The sequence below is a fragment of the Acinonyx jubatus genome, chromosome C1 (genome assembly GCF_027475565.1).
Source record: "Acinonyx jubatus isolate Ajub_Pintada_27869175 chromosome C1, VMU_Ajub_asm_v1.0, whole genome shotgun sequence".
Taxonomy (NCBI): domain Eukaryota; kingdom Metazoa; phylum Chordata; class Mammalia; order Carnivora; family Felidae; genus Acinonyx; species Acinonyx jubatus.
Genome location: NC_069381.1, coordinates 52,206,778 through 52,224,530, shown reverse-complemented (window position 1 = coordinate 52,224,530; position 17,753 = coordinate 52,206,778). Strand labels below are relative to the sequence as shown.

The 17,753-nt window shown below is 37.1% G+C and overlaps 1 protein-coding gene across 5 annotated transcripts in view; it reads right to left on the bottom strand.

Annotated features, from left to right (window-relative positions):
• Window positions 1–17,753, bottom strand: part of UBE2U (ubiquitin conjugating enzyme E2 U) — a 62,913-nt gene that overhangs the window by 18,261 nt on the left and 26,899 nt on the right. For 3 of the 5 annotated variants that reach the window (XR_008294926.1, XM_015081935.3, XM_027058997.2), the window contains one exon: window positions 10,268–10,349. Coding sequence is in view for 4 of the 5 variants with exons in the window: in XM_015081935.3 (XP_014937421.1) it covers window positions 10,268–10,349 (82 nt within the window). In the remaining variant the exon portion in view is untranslated. Of the gene's footprint in view, window positions 1–10,263; window positions 10,350–15,378; window positions 17,630–17,753 lie in introns of those variants that run through there. The other 2 variants (XM_027058994.2, XM_053214188.1) reach the window with 2 other exon arrangements.

Here is a 17,753-nt window from a genome sequence, read left to right as displayed (position 1 = left end):
TTTTGTTATTGAGGTAATGTAAACACTATCTATTTTGTTTGTTTTTTTTACTTAAGTTTTCAAATTCCAATATAATTAATATATAGTGTTATACTAGTTTCAGGCATACAATATAGTGATTCAATGATACTATACATTATTCAGTGCTTATCATAAGTGTACTCTTAATCCCCTTCACCTATTTTGCCCATCCCCTGATCCACGTCCCCTCTGGGAACCACCAGGTTATTCTCTATAGTTAGGAGTCTGTTTTTTTTTTTTTTTTTTGGTTTGTCTCCTTTTAAAATTTTATTTGTTTTGTTTCTTAAATTCCACATATAGAATCATATGGTATTTGTCTTTCTCTGACTGACATTTTTTGCTTACCATTGTACTCTCTGGATCCATCCATGTTATTTGAAATGGCAAGGCTTCACTCTTTTTTATGGCTGAGTAATATTCTACTATACATATACATATATATATACATATACATATATATATATACACATACACACATGCACACACATATACATATATACATACATACACACCACATCTTCTTTGTCCATTCATCAATTGACAGACAGTTGGGCTGTTTTCATAGTTTGGCTATTGTAAATAAAGCTGCTATAAACACAGGGATGTATATATCTTTTTGAATTACTATTTTCCTATTCTTTGGGTAAAATACCCAGTAGTTGAATTACTGGATCATATGGTATTTCTATTTTTAATTTTTTTAATGTTTAATTTTTGAGAGAGAAAGAGACAGAGCACAAGCAGAGGAGGAGCAGAGAGAGAGGGAGACACAGAATCTGAAGCAGCCTCAGGCTCTGAGCTGTTAGCACAGAGCCTGACACAAGACTTGCAGCCAGAACTGGAGATGGTGACCTGAGCCAAAGTTGGACGCTCAACTGACTGAGTCACCCAGGCGCCCCTATTTTTAATTTTTTGAAGAACTTCTATACTGTCTTCCACAGTGGCTGCACTACTTTGCATTCCCACCAACAGTGCATTAGGGTTCCTTTTTCTCCCTATCCTTGCCAACACTTGCTGTTTCTTGTGTTTTTTATTTTAGCCATTCTGACAGGTGTGAGGTGATTTCTCATTGTGGTTTTGATTTGCATTTCCCTGATGATGAGTGATGTTGGGTATCTTTTCATGTGTCTGTTGGTCATTTGGATGTCTTCTTTGCAGAAATGTCTGTTCATGTTTTCTGTCCATTTTTGAATTGATTTTTTTTTGGTGTTGAGCTGTATAAATTTTTTGTGTATTTTGAATACTAACCCTTTATCGGATTTATCATTTGCAAATATCTTCTCCTATTCAGTAGGTTATCTTTTAGTTTTGTTGATTGTTTCCTTTGCTGTGCAGAAGTTTTTAATTTTGATGTAGTCCCAATAGTTTTTTTTTTTTTAATTTCCCTTTCCTCAGAAGACATACCTAGAAAAATGCTGCTATGACCAGTGTCAGAGAAATTACTGTCTGTGCTCTCTTCTAGGATTTTTATGGTTTCAGGTCTCACATTTAGATCTTTAATCCATTTTGAGCTCATTTTTGTGTATGGTGTGAGAAAATGGTCCAGTTTCATTCTTTTGCACATAGCTGTCCAGCTTTCTCAACACCATTTGTTGGAGAGACTTTTTCCCATTGTATATTCTTGCCTCTTTTGCTGTAAATTAATTGGCCATATAGTCATGGGTTTATTTCTGTGCTCTTTATTCTGTTCCATTGATCTATATGTCAGTTTTTGGGCAGATACCATACTGTTTTGATTACTACAGCTTTGTAGTAGTGTATCTTGAAATCTGGGATTGAGATACCTCCAGTTTTGTTCTTTTTCAAGATTGCTTTGGCTATTTGGTGTTGTTTGTGGTCCCATACAAATTTTAGGATTATCTGTTCTGGTTCTGTGAAAAATGCTACTAGTATCTTGATAAGGATTGCGTCAAGAGGTAATGCTGACTTTATAACACGTATTGGGAAGTGTTCTCTTTTATATTTTCTAAAAAAGGAAAATTTTGTATTTTTTATACATTGATACTAGGTTTTCTTTTAACGTCTGGAAAATTCGTCAGTGAAGCCATTGGGCTTGGAGTTGTCTTTGTATGAAGGCTTTTAACTATCAGTTCAATTTCTGTATTAGACACAAAATTATTCAGGTTATCCATTTCTTTTTAAGAGAGCCTGTCTTTCACTTCATCTACGTAGTTGGATTTGTTGGTCTAAAAATGTATTTTACCTTCATTTTAGAGAGATATTTTCAAGGTGTATAAAATTCTAGGTCAATAATTTCTTTCAAGAACTCTAAAATTGTCATCAATTATCTTTTAGTGGTAAAGTTTCTGCCATAAAGTTATTGGTTGTTCTTATCTTTGGTTCCTCTGCATGCAGTGTGTGTGTGTGTGTGTGTGTGTGTGTGTGTGTGTGTGTGCGTGTGTGTGTTTATCCTTTGCTTTGAAGATTTTTCTCTTTATCACTTCAGCAATTTGATTATGATGTACTGTACCTTGGTATGGTTTCTTTATATTTCTGTTTCTTGGGATTCATTGAGTTTCTTGGTCGCTAAGCTTACAGCTTTCATCAGATTTGGACAATTTTCAGGCATAATTATTTCTTCACATATTTTTTTCTGTCAGTTCTTGTCTGGGACATCAATTACGTGTAACTTATACCACTTGATATTGCCACACAGCTCAATGAGGTGGCTTTTTTTTCCCCAGTCTTTTTTTCTCTATGTTTATTTTCAAGAGTTTACGTTGCTCCATGGGTAATTTCTTCTACAATATCTAATTTGTTGTTCTTTCCCAACAGTATATACTTACATTTTTAATTTACTTTATCTGTAGATATTCCATTGACCTTTTGTATATCTTCCATTTCTCCTCATTATAATCATGGTATTTTTTAGATCCTTGATGTATAACAGCTGCTTTAAAATCCATACCTACTAATTCGATCATCTCTATAGTTTATGGATCTTTTATACTGATAGATTTTTATTTTGGTTATGGGTTATATTTTCCTGCTTATTTTCCTGACTGGTCATTTTGTATGGGATTCTGGATGTTGTAAAATTTACTTTGTTGGGCAATGAATTTTATATATTCCTTTAAATATGGTTGTTTCAGCATGCAGCTCAGTAACTTACAAATCAATTTGTATATTCAAGGCTTGTGTTTAAGATTTCTGATGGGTCTAGAACAGCTTTTATGGGGGAACTAATACAGCTACATGTTCTTGGAAAGCAGCTTTATGTACATGACAAGAGTGATAAATCTTTCCATCTGGGGATCTGATTTTTTGTAACATGTTCTAAGGGAACTTCTTGGCTTCCTTCCTTTTCCTTCTTCCAGACAGAACACAATCTAATATACCTCTGGGAAACCACAGCCCTCTTCAATTTCACCCCTGCTCAGACCAAGACCTAAGCTAATCTACATACCTTATTTCTGTGGCCACATTTGGGGGATGGGTGGGAAGGATGCTGATGGGGAGGGCAAAGAGGGAGAGGGACACAGAGAGACCCCTCTCTGTTCTACGTGGGAGCAGAGCCAAAGGAACAATTCTCTCTCCCTCTGTTTTAAAGCCTAATATGTGTTTCTGACTCATATCAAAACCCCCTTTTTTGGAGAGATGAAGGGAGAAGCAGCTTTAAGTCATAGTATTTATAACATAGAATGCCCCACTAGATTCTGTGCTACCACTAGAAATCACGGTAAAGTTTTGGGGTACATTCTGAGAGAGAAGTTAATTAAATGAATTAAACTCATAAAAAATGAATAATAAAAATATGTGAAATTCATTAAAAAAAACAGTTGAAAGGACTGGGTATGTTTACTCTGAAAAAGAGAATACTTAAGGGGAAGTAGGAAAAAGGCACAAGAGCTATTTTCTGAGACTCAAAGGATAATTCCACAAAAAAGAAGGGCCTTATTTGTGTTGCTTCCAAGGACAAGTGGAGACACTTTGATTTCTGCCACAACATCATCCCTTGACCGGGCCTTCCACCCAAACCCAAAGCCATCCCTGGGTTCTCAGGGTCTGAGCTGCTGCTCGGTCTCATAGATAAAAGCCCAGGTTGTAGCATCTGGCAGGCCTAGATTGGAATTTCAGTTCTGTCACTTACAGAGTGTATAACCTTAGGGAACTTTAAAAAACAAACAAACAAACAAACAAACAAAACTTTTTCTCTAACCCCTCTTTTAAAATGGAGATAATTTCTCATTTCTTAATGGTTTTGCAGGCAAATGTAAAAACATATAGTAAGTATTCAATAAAAATCTGTTAAATGAATGAAAGAAATCTGTAATAGTTGAATGTCATAAGGTGTTAGATTTAAGCTAGAAATAAGGGAGATTCAAGCTATTTTAATGCTCCTTGAAGTACTGAGCTCCCTGTCTCTAAAACCATCCAAACAGAGACTAAGTAGTTGCTTGGCAGAAATGTTTTAAAGTTTTTTTTTCCCCCTTTGTCTATATTTTTTTCCAAGTCTTTATTTTAAAGGGAACATTTCCAATGTCCATTCTAATGCTAATTCTCTCTTTAACCACAAGATGGCGCTCAAGGTTCAATCTTTGAGGAGTCAAAGCCAGCATTCTGCCTTAAAAATGCATTAAATATAGAATTATGTAAATCTATAAAAACAATGTTTAACTTCAATAAGCCTGAAAGGATAGTACAAACATACATTAAATTAATGTATTCTGCATAAATATTTTCTATATAACTAGAGAAAAGGGAATCATGGTATGCTAAAGAAAAATCCCATATTTTTGTGAGTTAGAACACTCACAGACTCAGATACAGGAACTTAGAAATAATATATATTAACTCATTAATTTCAAATACAGTACAGTAATGTCTGGGTGGCTCAGTCAGTTGGGCATATGACTCTTGATTTCAGCTCAGATGATGATCTCACAATAAATAGTGACATCGAGCCCTGCATCAGGCTCTGCGTTGGGTATGGAGCCTGCTTGAGATTCTCTCTCTTTTTCTCTCTCTCTTTCCCTCTGCCCCTCCCTTGCTCACACACTCTCTCTCAAAATAAACAAATAAATAATAAAAAATAAAATAAAATACAGTACAACTAGATCCATAGTATATTTTATAAATATAAGAAAGTTTTACAAAGGAGAAAGGAGCACATATTGTTTAATAAGAGAATTTGAGATTGACCCCAAAAAACTTTTTCCACAAAACGTAGACTTGATTTGTGCTTGCAATTGGGTAGACAATATTTCCACATTACCTGAAAATTTTAAGCTTTTAATAAGCCTATATCAATGGGCAAGTAGAAATAATTTAGTTTTCAAATACAATACATGTTTATCAGTAACTTTGGGCCAGTTGGTTAATGGGCATGTTTCTCTCAATGATTAGTAAACTGCAGATAATATCTACCTCTACTTTCCCAGAATTTCTGTAGAGAAAGTTAGGGGTGACAATCCAGGTGAAAAGGGAGGCTAGGAATTTTGTCTTGAAGCTGTGTCCATATAACAAGGAAGTGGCTTCCCCTGGAGTGCAAGTTGATTTGCTATGGCTTTTTTTTTTTTAATGTTTATTTATTTTTGAGACAGAGAGAGAGCATGAATGGGGGAGGGTCAGAGAGAGAGGGAGACACAGAATCTGAAGCAGGCTCCAGGCTCTGAGCCATCAGCACAGAGCCCGACGCGGGGCTCGAACCCACGGACCATGAGATCATGACCTGAGCTGAAGTCGGACGCTTAACCTGCTGAGCCAGCCAGGCACCCCAATTTGCTATGGCTTTGAAGGAGGCTGATGGGCACCACTGTGGAGTTACACTTAGCGGTACAGCTGTCAACTGTACAGCATGGCCAGTATTACATTAGGAAAAGAAAGAATGCCTGGCACACAGTAGATGCTTTGCCATTTAGTTCCCATTACCTCTGTACCCCCCATGTGTAGACAGGAGCAATATTCTTTTTGAAAGCTACAAAGAATGCAAGACTCCAGAAAGGATAACTTTTGTTTAGATAACTTGCCGTCTGACAAAGCTTAGATTATTGGCACAGATATTTCCACTACCACATAAGTGATCACCAGCCGTAGAGTATGACATAAACAGTTTTGTAAGGAAGAATATTCAAAAGAACAGCTTGCACTGCTTTCTGATTTTGTATCTTTCACTATTTCTCCAAAGAAAATAAACACAAACTACTGATTAGCCTCTAGATTCATATTCTTTACCATGTCTTCGTAGAAATAAAGCATTTGCTTGAATAGTCAAGAGACAGGCAAGGCAATGGGGGAGAGAAAAAGGCCTTAGAAATGATGGGATGACCAAACCAAATGATCAATTCATGAATATTCATGAGCTGCTTATGACGACAATGGGTTCCTAGTAATACTAAAAACATGTGTAAAACTTAAGAATTTGCAAAAAATATTCATAACAGTTCATTTATATTTCCAATTTTCAATCACTCTTCTGCCATCACGCCCTCAGAATTCCCCACAGAACCATTATCTATTAGAATTAGCCTTAAAAGAAGTCAGCATCTACATTTAATTTTTCTAAAAATTAACTGCCTTCACATTTAATTCAACTATTAAGTAGGGAAAAAGGGTAAGTATGCATCATTCAACAAACACGACTGAGTGCCTGCAAGATGCCAGGTCCCATACTAAGGTCAGGGAAAACAAAGCTACCATAATGGCCTTGCCCTGGTCATTCTCCATAAACAGATGAATGTCTACACCGCAGTTGCTGAAACAGCCCGAAGAGTGCTATGGAAGGAGAGAGTGGGAGGATGTGGAAGCCTGAGTCAGGGACCCTTTCACAAATAGATGTTGGGCTGGATCTTCACGTCATCCTTGTGATGGACTTTGTCAGGCAGGAGAGATGATTATAGAGTGGAGAAGAGAAAAGAACCATGTGTATAATGGAACTAAAATAAATGTGGTCACGATAGGTGGCGCTGCCTGTTTCCTAACCTGGGAAAATGTTACCATTTTTACCTGCTTATGACAGAGACTATTTTCATTGTGTGAAAAGTTGGGGAGGGGCGTGGGTTTTTGTCTCCCCCTCTCCTCAGGAACTAATATTTATTGAGTGTCAACACTATATGATTATATTTATAAACAATCTCACTCAAGAGATCAAATGCAAAACTACTTTGCAAGGTAACTAATGCTATCTCTATTTAACAGCTAAGGAAACAAGCTGAGAGTGGGTAAGAATTTCTCTAAGATCCGTGTGACCCTAAAGCCCATGCTTTCCCCCATGCTACCTCCAAAGAAAGATGTTCCATTTGAAACTGGAACTAGGGCCACAGTGGACAAAGCCTGAATCATAGTGAATCTTTCGAGTACTTACTGCATACCAGATACTGTTTGAAGAGACTTGCATGCATTAATGTATTAATCCTCACAATCTCCTTGAGGGGTAGGTATAGTTATTACTGCCATTTAACAGATAAGGAAACTGAGGCACAAAGAGGTCAGATAACTTGCCCTGAGTTGGTCAAAGAGATGGTAATTGGCAGAGCCAAGATTGAAGTGCAGACAGTCTGGCTCCCTGGTCCCTGTGCTTAAGGATTCCACATTCCACCTTTTCACTCAGACCAGAGCCTAATTCTAGACCACCAGCAAAGACCCTGCTGGGAAACATATCCCAGGCAGAAGGCACAAAGTGGTGAAGAGGTCTTATGTCCCGAAATAATAGTGAGAAAAAAGAACTTGGTGTGGCTTAAGAATCAAGTCTTGATTGATGAGGAGTTGGGAGGACAGTAGGAGGAGGGATATGAAGCAGGAAAGATAGGTCTTTCTCCTTAATACTATGCAGATGAAAGGTTGTTAATTTGCATTTTCTGGTTTTTTTAAAATAGGAAATTTCAAGGAAAGCATTTTCAATATTAAAGCAGACAAATGCATAATGACATTATGTTACATGCATGTATAGACCAATTACTTGCTTGCAAAGATGCTCAACCATTTTCTACTTGAGACTCTATGAATTGACCACTTTATTATATTGTATTTTGATTAAACATGAGACTTCTAATAATTATTTGAAAAGAAGTTGGTGCAACATACTTTAGGTTTTTGTAACCTCTTGTGGCATATTTATGCCACAATAAAATTATTCAGCAAAATGTAATATCTTTTAAAAACTTTGTTGTTTTTAAACCAATCAACTCCAAAATTTAAAAGAAGCAATTATCATTTGATCTAAATATATTCTCATCAACCACCAGATGGCATAAGGTGTGAGAGTTTTATTCTGACAGGGTCAACCACACACATGATAATTTCAACTATAACTTCAAAATAATGTATTTGGAAAAATGTTCTAGCACTCAAACAGCTCACAATTATTTCAGCCATATGTAGAAGTGGATGGATAAGTTGAAAATGACATAGTCCTACTTTTTCTAAATTTTGGGTTCTGTGGGACGCTGGCATTACATAATGAATCAATGATCAAACAAATAAAACAAAGCAGTTCTGTTACAGGAAATAAAAAAGGAAGTCATGTCAAAACAAAATTAACCTTATGTTCTAAGTAGCTTTCTTTAACTCTAAATGAAACTTGAAACATGCGTTCATGAAAAAACCATGCTTGTATGCTTCAATTTCTGCTGTAAAAAAACTTTTTCTATGGCCTATAATTTATTCTGAAGGTAGAAAAGTATCAAATGCAACAGCTTTTCTCCACTCTGGCTTGAAGAGAAGCTGTCACAGAAGTCAACTGAAAAAAAGAATATCCAGGTGAAAAACCCAATCTGAACTATGATGTTAAAAAGGAAAATATATATGTTTTAAGAACCTCAATTTCTTTTTAAAATTTTTTTAAATGTTTATTTTTGAGAGAGAGACAGAGAGAGACAGAGAGAGAGAGATTGAGAAATAAGGACAGAGAGAGAGGGAGACACAGAGTTCGAAGCAGGCTCCAGTCTCTGAGCTGTCAGCACAGAGCCTGAAGCAAGGCTCGAAATCATGAACCACAAGATCATGACCTGAGCTGAAGTTGGACTCTTAACTGACTGAACCACCTAGGCGCACCTAAGAACTTCAATTTCTACCGAAATTCAAAACACTTTACATTATTTTTATTAATCCTGTATATCCTTCTAGAAATAAACAATCACATTGATAACAAGCCAAAACTGAGGTAAATGAGGTAAATGCAAAAAATACAAAACAAAACTCCCCTAGTGTTTAACTCCCTTAGTGTTGTGTAGCACATTCACCAAGTCCTTTGAAATAAGCACACCAGAATAAATAACTACGATAGCCTAGTCAAACCACAGAGCTCAGATGCAATCTTTTTCCAGCATGATGAAAAGGCAAAACTGCCTTTAGGAGTCAAGAGACCAAAGATGAGATTAAGATCTCTTCTCTAATGTGGTTTAATAGTCAATGATTTCTGAAGATACTATAATAATTTTATATTTTATAGATGCTTCCCCATTAGATGAAATATATTTGGTTCTTGAATGAAAAGTCCATGGATGATGAAAAGATATTTGGAACTATGAGAAGGATGAAAAGCTAACTGGTGACACAGAAACAGGATGTACTTTTTTTTTTTTTTTTCTGATTTCTAAGTCATATGATAATGAGGATAATGGGAATTGGAGTAAGAGAAGTAATGCGGAGGGTGTTGTGAGAGTCCTTCACTGTGGCACATGTCCAACTTTATTTTTGGCCGTCAATAGGTGAACATTAATAAAGGGAACCCTCATTAAAGTGAAGTTGGGGGGCCAGAAGGTGGAGCCCTACTACCCAATTTCAATTACATGAAGAACTGTCCATTATAGACCCCAACAGAAGAATCATCAGCAGGAAAGAATCATCAATTACAGATACCAACAGGGAAAGATGTACATTGCCTCTCCTATAAGAAACTGACTGCACCAGCAACTTAGCCAATGAGAAACTGTCATCATCCTGAACACGTGCTTTCAAAACAACTCCTCTCAACTTATTCCTTCTCTATAAAATGATGTTCCTCTCCCTTTGTTTGTTGGACTAGCCCTGTGGTTTTGACCTGGATTTCAAGTCCTAGATTGTAATTCTCTGCTATTCCCAAATAAACCCATTTTTGCTGGTCAAATAAATTTTAAAGGTTAACAGTAGCAAAGATATTTCCCACCTAGGTTCATAGGAAAGGGAAAAAGATGCTTCTTATTCTTGTTCTTATGTTTAGAAAAGGGCATCCGTTGTTACTTCCAAAGACTTCTTTTGATGGTTCAGCTAGACAGTAGAAAGTAGAATGATAGATGTTTTGAGTTAAGAAGATAATCAAATTACTTACTTTAGATTCCATTCTCTAGGATGTTTTAATTCAAGTTTCTTCCATTTATGATACTCGCCAATAAAATGTGGATCTTCAGGCACTGAAATTAGAGTTTTGAAAAAGGTTCAAAGTTTAAAATAATTCACTTTTCATGAAGTTGATATGTGGCAATGATGTACACTATATAGTTCAAGCCAAATTACAATGCTCACTTTCCAAATTTCTTCCTTTTACTTGAACTTTGTATTATTGGATATTTGAAATAAGTAGATTTTTCTTCAAAATTTCCATTATAATGACATTTGTTTATATATCTTTTATAGTAATGAAGAAGGTGTTAAAATAACTCATATAGAAACTACAGACACCACAGTTTAACAAAATTCAAACTCAGCACCAGAAGTAAAAATATAAAAGTGACATTATAGGTCTTGATCTTTCACAAAGCAAGAATCTACAATGGATGATCATCCATTCCAGCCTCTGAATGAATCCCTTGCCAACGACAGAAAACTCTCCTCTCTGTTGTTGGGAAACTGCCTTTTCCATTGTCAGACAGTAAGGTCACAATGTCTTTCCTCAACCTGAGTGCTGAGTCTTTACTGGTCCTAGTTCAGATCTCTGCAGTAATACTGACCAGGTTCATCCCTTCCCCATGTGAGAGAGTCCTTCTAAAATTTGAAGATACCTATCAGAGCCTCAGTTCCCTCAACTTTATCTTAAGATATGGTTTTCTAGGGACCTAATCATCCTCACCATCCTGGTGGTGAACTTTGCTAACGTTCCTATTAAAGTTTACGTCCAGAACTGGCTCTGATCTTGATTTCTTTTGAATAGCAAAGATTTAAGTGGGTTACTACCTCTCTTGATCTGTGTGCTATGCTTCTATCACTTCAGCTCAGATCTGCATTAATATTTTCTGAAAATCAAAGTACACAATTGCCTCATATGTTTGTGGTTAATTATAAGCCTTATGCCTTCAATAAAATTAACAAAAAATTTACTGAAAGTCAGATCATACACACAAACATATCTATCTATCTACCTATCATCTCCCTGTTTCTTGTAATTGTCCTGGGTTTATAGTCTTGAACTTTATTTAACCAACTAGATGCTCTCCTCCAGTCTTATCTGGAGCTTCCTTCTAAACAATGATTGATTGATTAACTGTTGCTAGTTTGGTGAATTATATCATTGATAGAAACATTTAAATTGAATAGCTCTCATTTTCTTCTATTAATATTATTTTAGCCAGCAGTGTTCCTGTCTATTCTTTGATTTCTTTTCCTCCTTCAAACACACACAAGTACACATACATACATGATCTTTTTTTTAATTTTTTTAAACGTTTATTTATTTTTGAGACAGAGAGAGACAGAGCATGAACGGGGGAGGGTCAGAGAGAGAGGGAGACACAGAATCTGAAACAGGCTCTAGGCTCTGAGCAGTCAGCACAGAGCCCGACATGGGGCTCGAACTCACGGACCGCGAGATCATGACCTGAGCCGAAGTCGGACGCTTAACCGACTGAGCCACCCCGGCGCCCCGCATACATACATGCTCTTATAGGCTTTAAACTTCATACTTCTACTTCTACTATTTGGATTTATACTTCTCCCTTCCTTTATATTAAGGAAGCAAATATGAGCTCCTTAAGGTTCTTAGTGAGGTCTCACTATTTCCTTTAGATGATTATAATAACTACTATTAACAGAGTTAATAGTACTTACTGCACATTGGGCATCTGTAAAGAAGGTACGTAGTGGTTACCATTGCAATATACACTTTACAGATGAACAAACAGAAAATTTGAGTAATGTCTTCTCATTGGGACTATTCACTACCACTTAGATGAAATTTAAATTTGAGGGTTCCATTCAAGGATAATTCATGTTGCCTTATTTTTTTTGAAACTGCCCTTCCTACATTTTCTATTTGAATATGTACATCAGTCTCTTCCTTATATATTATGAAACCCCAAATGGCATGGTCATCCTTCCTGGAATATTTCCATTAATTTTATATCACTGACTCATTTTCTTCATTGCTTTCTCTACTGAGAGCTGAAAATTGCCACAGTATTTGTACAGACTTTTAATGCTTCCTATTTTATCCCCATAATTTTCTCATTCACCTGTTCTTGTACCATCTGATCATAAACTTCTCAAAAAGCTTATCATAATATGTATGTATCTAGACATAGAAGATGCTAAATGAGTGATATTGATAGGAGGGAAATAATTAAGGGGCGGGGGGATGTGAGAGCAAGCAGGAGGAAAGGACCAGTGAAATTTCGCCAGTTCTTGAAGCTAAAATTCCCCATTATGACCATATCTTGTCTTTGTGGCAGTTCTGTAGTCTCTGGTAGAAAATCATCTATTGACTCCATGATAAACTTCTTTCTTCCCTTCCTTCTAGGATAACTGGGCGTCACCTTTACTTTGTTTTTGCCATGACACATTTCTTATGCAACATCTGTGTAGGTTGATCTACATTTTTTTCCACTGCTGGGACTGTCACATCCAAAGAAATGTAGTAGCATCAATTTGCCTTAGCATGCTTTGGTTTCACATGTATTATCTCATACTACCATAGAACAACTTAAAATAGATTGGAATGTTTCTTTCAATGAATAGGAATTTAAAAATGAGGTACAAAGATTTAAGTGACTAACCTAAATTCACTTAACTGTAAGTGGCAGAACCAGTACAGGGCAACTTCCAACATCATACTCTTCCCACTGCAGCCTTTCCAACCTTGGTTGCACATTGTAATCACCTGGGGAGCTTTAAAAACTACTACTGCCAGGTCCTGCTCCCGGAGATCCTGATGTAATTAGTCTGGGGGTGTGCCTTTTACATGGGAATTTTTACAAGTTCCTCTGGTGGTTCTAATGAGTAGTCAAGACTGAGAAGCACTGCATTAGAATTAGATAATGCTGCCTCTTGCATCTAAATGCATTCTGGAGACACTTGCCCTGATTGCTGGCTCAAAGACTCAAAGAATGGAAGTCTTCTAGGGTGAAAGCAAACATCCCCATGATGCTTCAGGGTGTCTGGTCTGTCTGATGACAGCAAACAAACACCAGGAAGCCTCTACTCAGTATTACAGGGTACACTGGTCTGAAGGGATTTTTTTCCTTTAACATAAACATTTCCTTATGGGAATCATATTCTGTCATTAAAGGTGCTGTTACCCACAACCATATGTATTCGTTTGTTCTCTGCCAAACTTTTATTTGCCATTCTATACTGATGGATAGAGAACAGAGGATCATCAGTGCATTTCCCCATATGATTGCCTATGATTATAAACTAATAATCATAATTATTGAAAAATGTACTGCATATACTGCAGAGTTTGAATTTACATCTCAGGCTATAGAGAGATAGCATTTTTATATAATATTATGGAGGCAGTTTTAGTATGTGAAAAAGAGCAATAAATGTAGAGTCAGAGGAATTGGTTCAAGTCAAGAGTCAGAACCTACTTGTACTAATAATAAGCACACTTACTGAGCACTCACTATGTGCTAGGCACTGTTGTAAGTACTTCAGTGCTATGAGGTATGTGCTATAATTATTCTCATTTTACAGACGAGGGAACTGACAGAGACGATAAGAAACTTACCCAAGGTCACACAGCTACTAAATGGAAGAACCAGGATTAAATATCAGCAATTTGGTTCCAGAATTTACACTCTTTATCAATGTATAATATTCCCTCTTACCTGTGTGACCTTAGGTAAATTTCTTAGCTGCTCTTGGTCTTGGTTTTTTCATCTGTAAAACAGAGTGATGACAGTAATAATGCCTGGTTCATAGTGTTGACATACTATTATACATGACATATATTGGTTGACAAATGAATAAAAGAATAAGATTGGGATGATCAAAAAATAATGGAGAGTATACTTTGTAAACTGTATTGTGCATGTATACACTTACCATTATTTTGGCACACATAACTATGGGTAGATTTGTTGCACAAAGATATGGAAAAGAGTTAATACCCCAAATCAAAATACAACCACTCATCAATATTCATAAAAAAGCTTTCAAAAATATGCACAAGAATTTCATAATCTTTCCAGTGATAAGGATGTAACTGTAGAAGCTGGTTATTAGAAGTTTCCCTTTGATTTCTGAGTGCTTGAAGAAGCATTCTATATGAAAGCTATATGTAATCTTTATTACACACAAAATTAGGCCGTTAAAAAAGAGTATTGGATCTCATCTAGCTGAATTATCCAAAGACAAAATGGCCAGCAGCATATGTAAGGTTTAAATTTAAATTCAATAAAAAAAATGTTTATTTATTTTGAGAGAGGGTGTGTAAGCATGCAAGCAGGGGGAGGGGAAAACAGAGAGGGAGAGAGACTATCCCAAGCAGGCTCTGCACTGTAAGTACAGAGCTTGATACTTACACCGGGCTCGATCTTACCAATCATGAGATCATGACCTGAGCCAAAATAAAGAGTTGGATGCTTGACCGACTGAGCCACCCAGGCACCCCTAAGTTTAATTTGTAAAAATAAAATGCTTATTATTACTGAAGGAAACCTCCTGAAACATTCTTATAACAAATCCCTAGAAGAAGAATAGGTAGGGTGATTGTGAAATCTTGTTCCAAAGGTTAGAATCAAAGTCTCTGAAATTCTTCTGAGCTAGAGGTAGCCACTAAAGCTCACAAAAAGGGTTGAATTACATACTAAGTTAGTGATAGATGTAGAAAGGAGAACCAAGTTAAACATTTTGGTGGCAAGTCTTTTAAAGAAGAAACTGTAGTCTGTGGTGCTTAATTTTTCATTTTTAGTTGTTGTTTATTGCAACACAATTATTTCCAAATTTCTTTAAGTTCTTGCATGTGCCACTATTAGTAGTAGTAGTAGTAGTAGGCTTCATGCCCAGTGAAGAACCCAAGGTGGGGCTCAAACTCACAATCATGTGAGATCATGACCTGAGCCAAGATCAAGTGTCAGACACTCAACCGACTGAGCCACCCAGGTGCCCCTATTTTTTTTTTTCTTAGCAGTTTGGAGTTTCCAAATGTTTCTGTATATTTACATGTTATTCCAAAAAGCACCATTCTTCTTCTTCTTCTTCTTCTTCTTCTTCTTCTTCTTCTTCTTCTTCTCCTTCTCCTTTTTTTTTTTTTTTTTTTTTTTTTTTAGAGAAAAAGAGAGCATGTGAGTGGGGGAAAGGGGCAGAGAGAAAGAGAATCTTAAGCAGGTTCCACACTCAGTGAAGAACCTGGGATCATTACCTGAGCTGAAACCAAGAGTCAGTTGCTCAGCAAACTGGGCCACCCAGGTGCCTCTTCCATAAAGCACCATTCTAAATCAGTTCGTTTGTTTTATGGTTGAAGGAGTTGGATGTTCAGTTGTTCCCTAGAATGTGCCAATTGCCTCTCTACCCCTTGTTTGTTAAGGGTTCCTGCCTCCTGGAACCTATCTGAGTTCCTCGGTGCCTCCACATAGGAGGTACTCAAGATGTGTTTGCCGAGTTGACTAAGCAGGACCCAAACACATATCTTTGAAATGAAGTAAATATTCATGTACTCTGGTATCAAAAGTAATAAAATTCTTTGTAGTGCTAGAGTTGCTAAAGATTGTGTTTCTTAAAGCACCTTTAATCATTTTTCTTAACCACAAATCTAGGATAAGTGAGGAAGGTAATATGTCATCACAAAAAACTAACATCGTGAAAGAACATGTAATTTCTTAGAAGTTATTGATCTAATTATCTTTTTAATATTTGTTAAGCTTAGTATTGTTTTGTTCTCTAAGTTGTGTCTTAAAACTACACACTTTTTTTTTTGGTGATATTTTGTTCTATTGAAACCAAATATGAGCCTGTCACAATGGTGAGATGCAAGTCGATGAGACCACAATTAAGGCAGTGGTCATCAGGATGGAGTGGAAAGGGAAACATTTTTTTTTCTTTAGAGCGGGGGAAGGGGGTAGAGGGAGAGACAGAGAGTATCTTAAGCAGGAGCCCTACATGGGTTTTGATCCCACAATCCTGGGATCATGACCCAAGCGGAAATCAACAGTCGGTCATTCAACTGACTGAGCCACCCAGGTGCCCTGAAGGAGGAACTTTCTTAATGTTGTAGGAGATAAAGTAAACAAGGCTTAATCTGGGAGACAGAGAGTTCTAGGAAATGTCTTTGATTCTGGTTTAGGCAAGTAAATGCAATAATGGTGATCTACCCCTAACCCAGAGAGCTAATAAAGGAGGGAGGCTAAGTTTTGGGGCAAGATAATGAATTCGCTTTGGGATATCTTAAGTAGGAGATGCCTGTAACACATGTAGGTGGGATGTCCAATGCACAGTTATAAATATGCATGCAGAATTCAGAAGAGGCGTTGGCTAGAAATGAGGCTTTGAGAATTATTGGCAGGTAGGCTAATGAAAACCATGGTGATAGCTGAGGTCTCTCAAAGAGAGTAGGCAGAGAGAATTGAATGAAGAAGATTTTGCTAGAGGTGCCTGGGTGGCTCAGTCAGTTGAGTGTGTGACTCTTAACTTCCCATTGGGTCATGATCCCATGGTCATGAGATCATACCCACATTGGGCCCCATGTCGGGCTCCAAGCTGAGTGTAAAGCCTGCTTGGGATTCTCTTTCTCTTTTGTTCCCTCTCTGCCCCTCCCCCACTCGCACATGCTTTGTCTCTCTCTCTCTCTCTCTCTCTCTCTCTAATAAAAAAAAGTTTTTGCTAAAGAAAGAGGCAGGGGAGCACTGAGGAGGGGAGGAGACAAACCATGGATGATGGTGTCATCTAACTCAAGGAGGGCATAGCAAATGAGAGTACAAGTAAAGATAAAGACTAAAAGGTTGGGGCGCCTGGCTGGCTCGGTTGTTGCGACTCTTGATCTCAGGGTTGTGAGTTTGAGCACCACGCTGGGCGAGGAGCCCACTTAAAATTAAAAAAGAAGGTTATCACTGAGCCTGGGAGTTAGGATGTCATGGGTAACTTCAGAATGCATCATTTCAGCAGGACAGACTGGATAACCTACTTGGATCCAAATAATTAAACAGCACACAAAAGATTCAATTAAATAAGACCAGTAAGCTGTCTGGCTCTCCCCTTTTGCCTTTTTGGCTCCTAATGTATGATGGCAACAGGTGATTCGTCCCTAGGTTGATCACTGAAAGCCCTAGGCTCATATGTTTTCTTGTTGTCTTTCTACCTAATACTCTCTCTGGCTTTGAGGATAATTGTGTTTAGAATCAAAAAGGATCCTATTGCTATGAAGGCTTCTTTTTGGGGTGAAGGGAGTAAAGTAAGCCTCATGAGACTGAGGACTTCATCTTTTATTCCTCCAAATGTCTATCTTTCCTTCTGGCTTTTAAGAAGACTGCAGTCCAGGGCTCTGTACAAAAGAGGAACCAAATTAATAGATGTTGAATGATTCATATATAGAGGCAACAGAGAAGTTTATCACCTTCAGATTACAAATATATGTCAATTAGTCTTTGAAAGCAAGACAAGTTGAG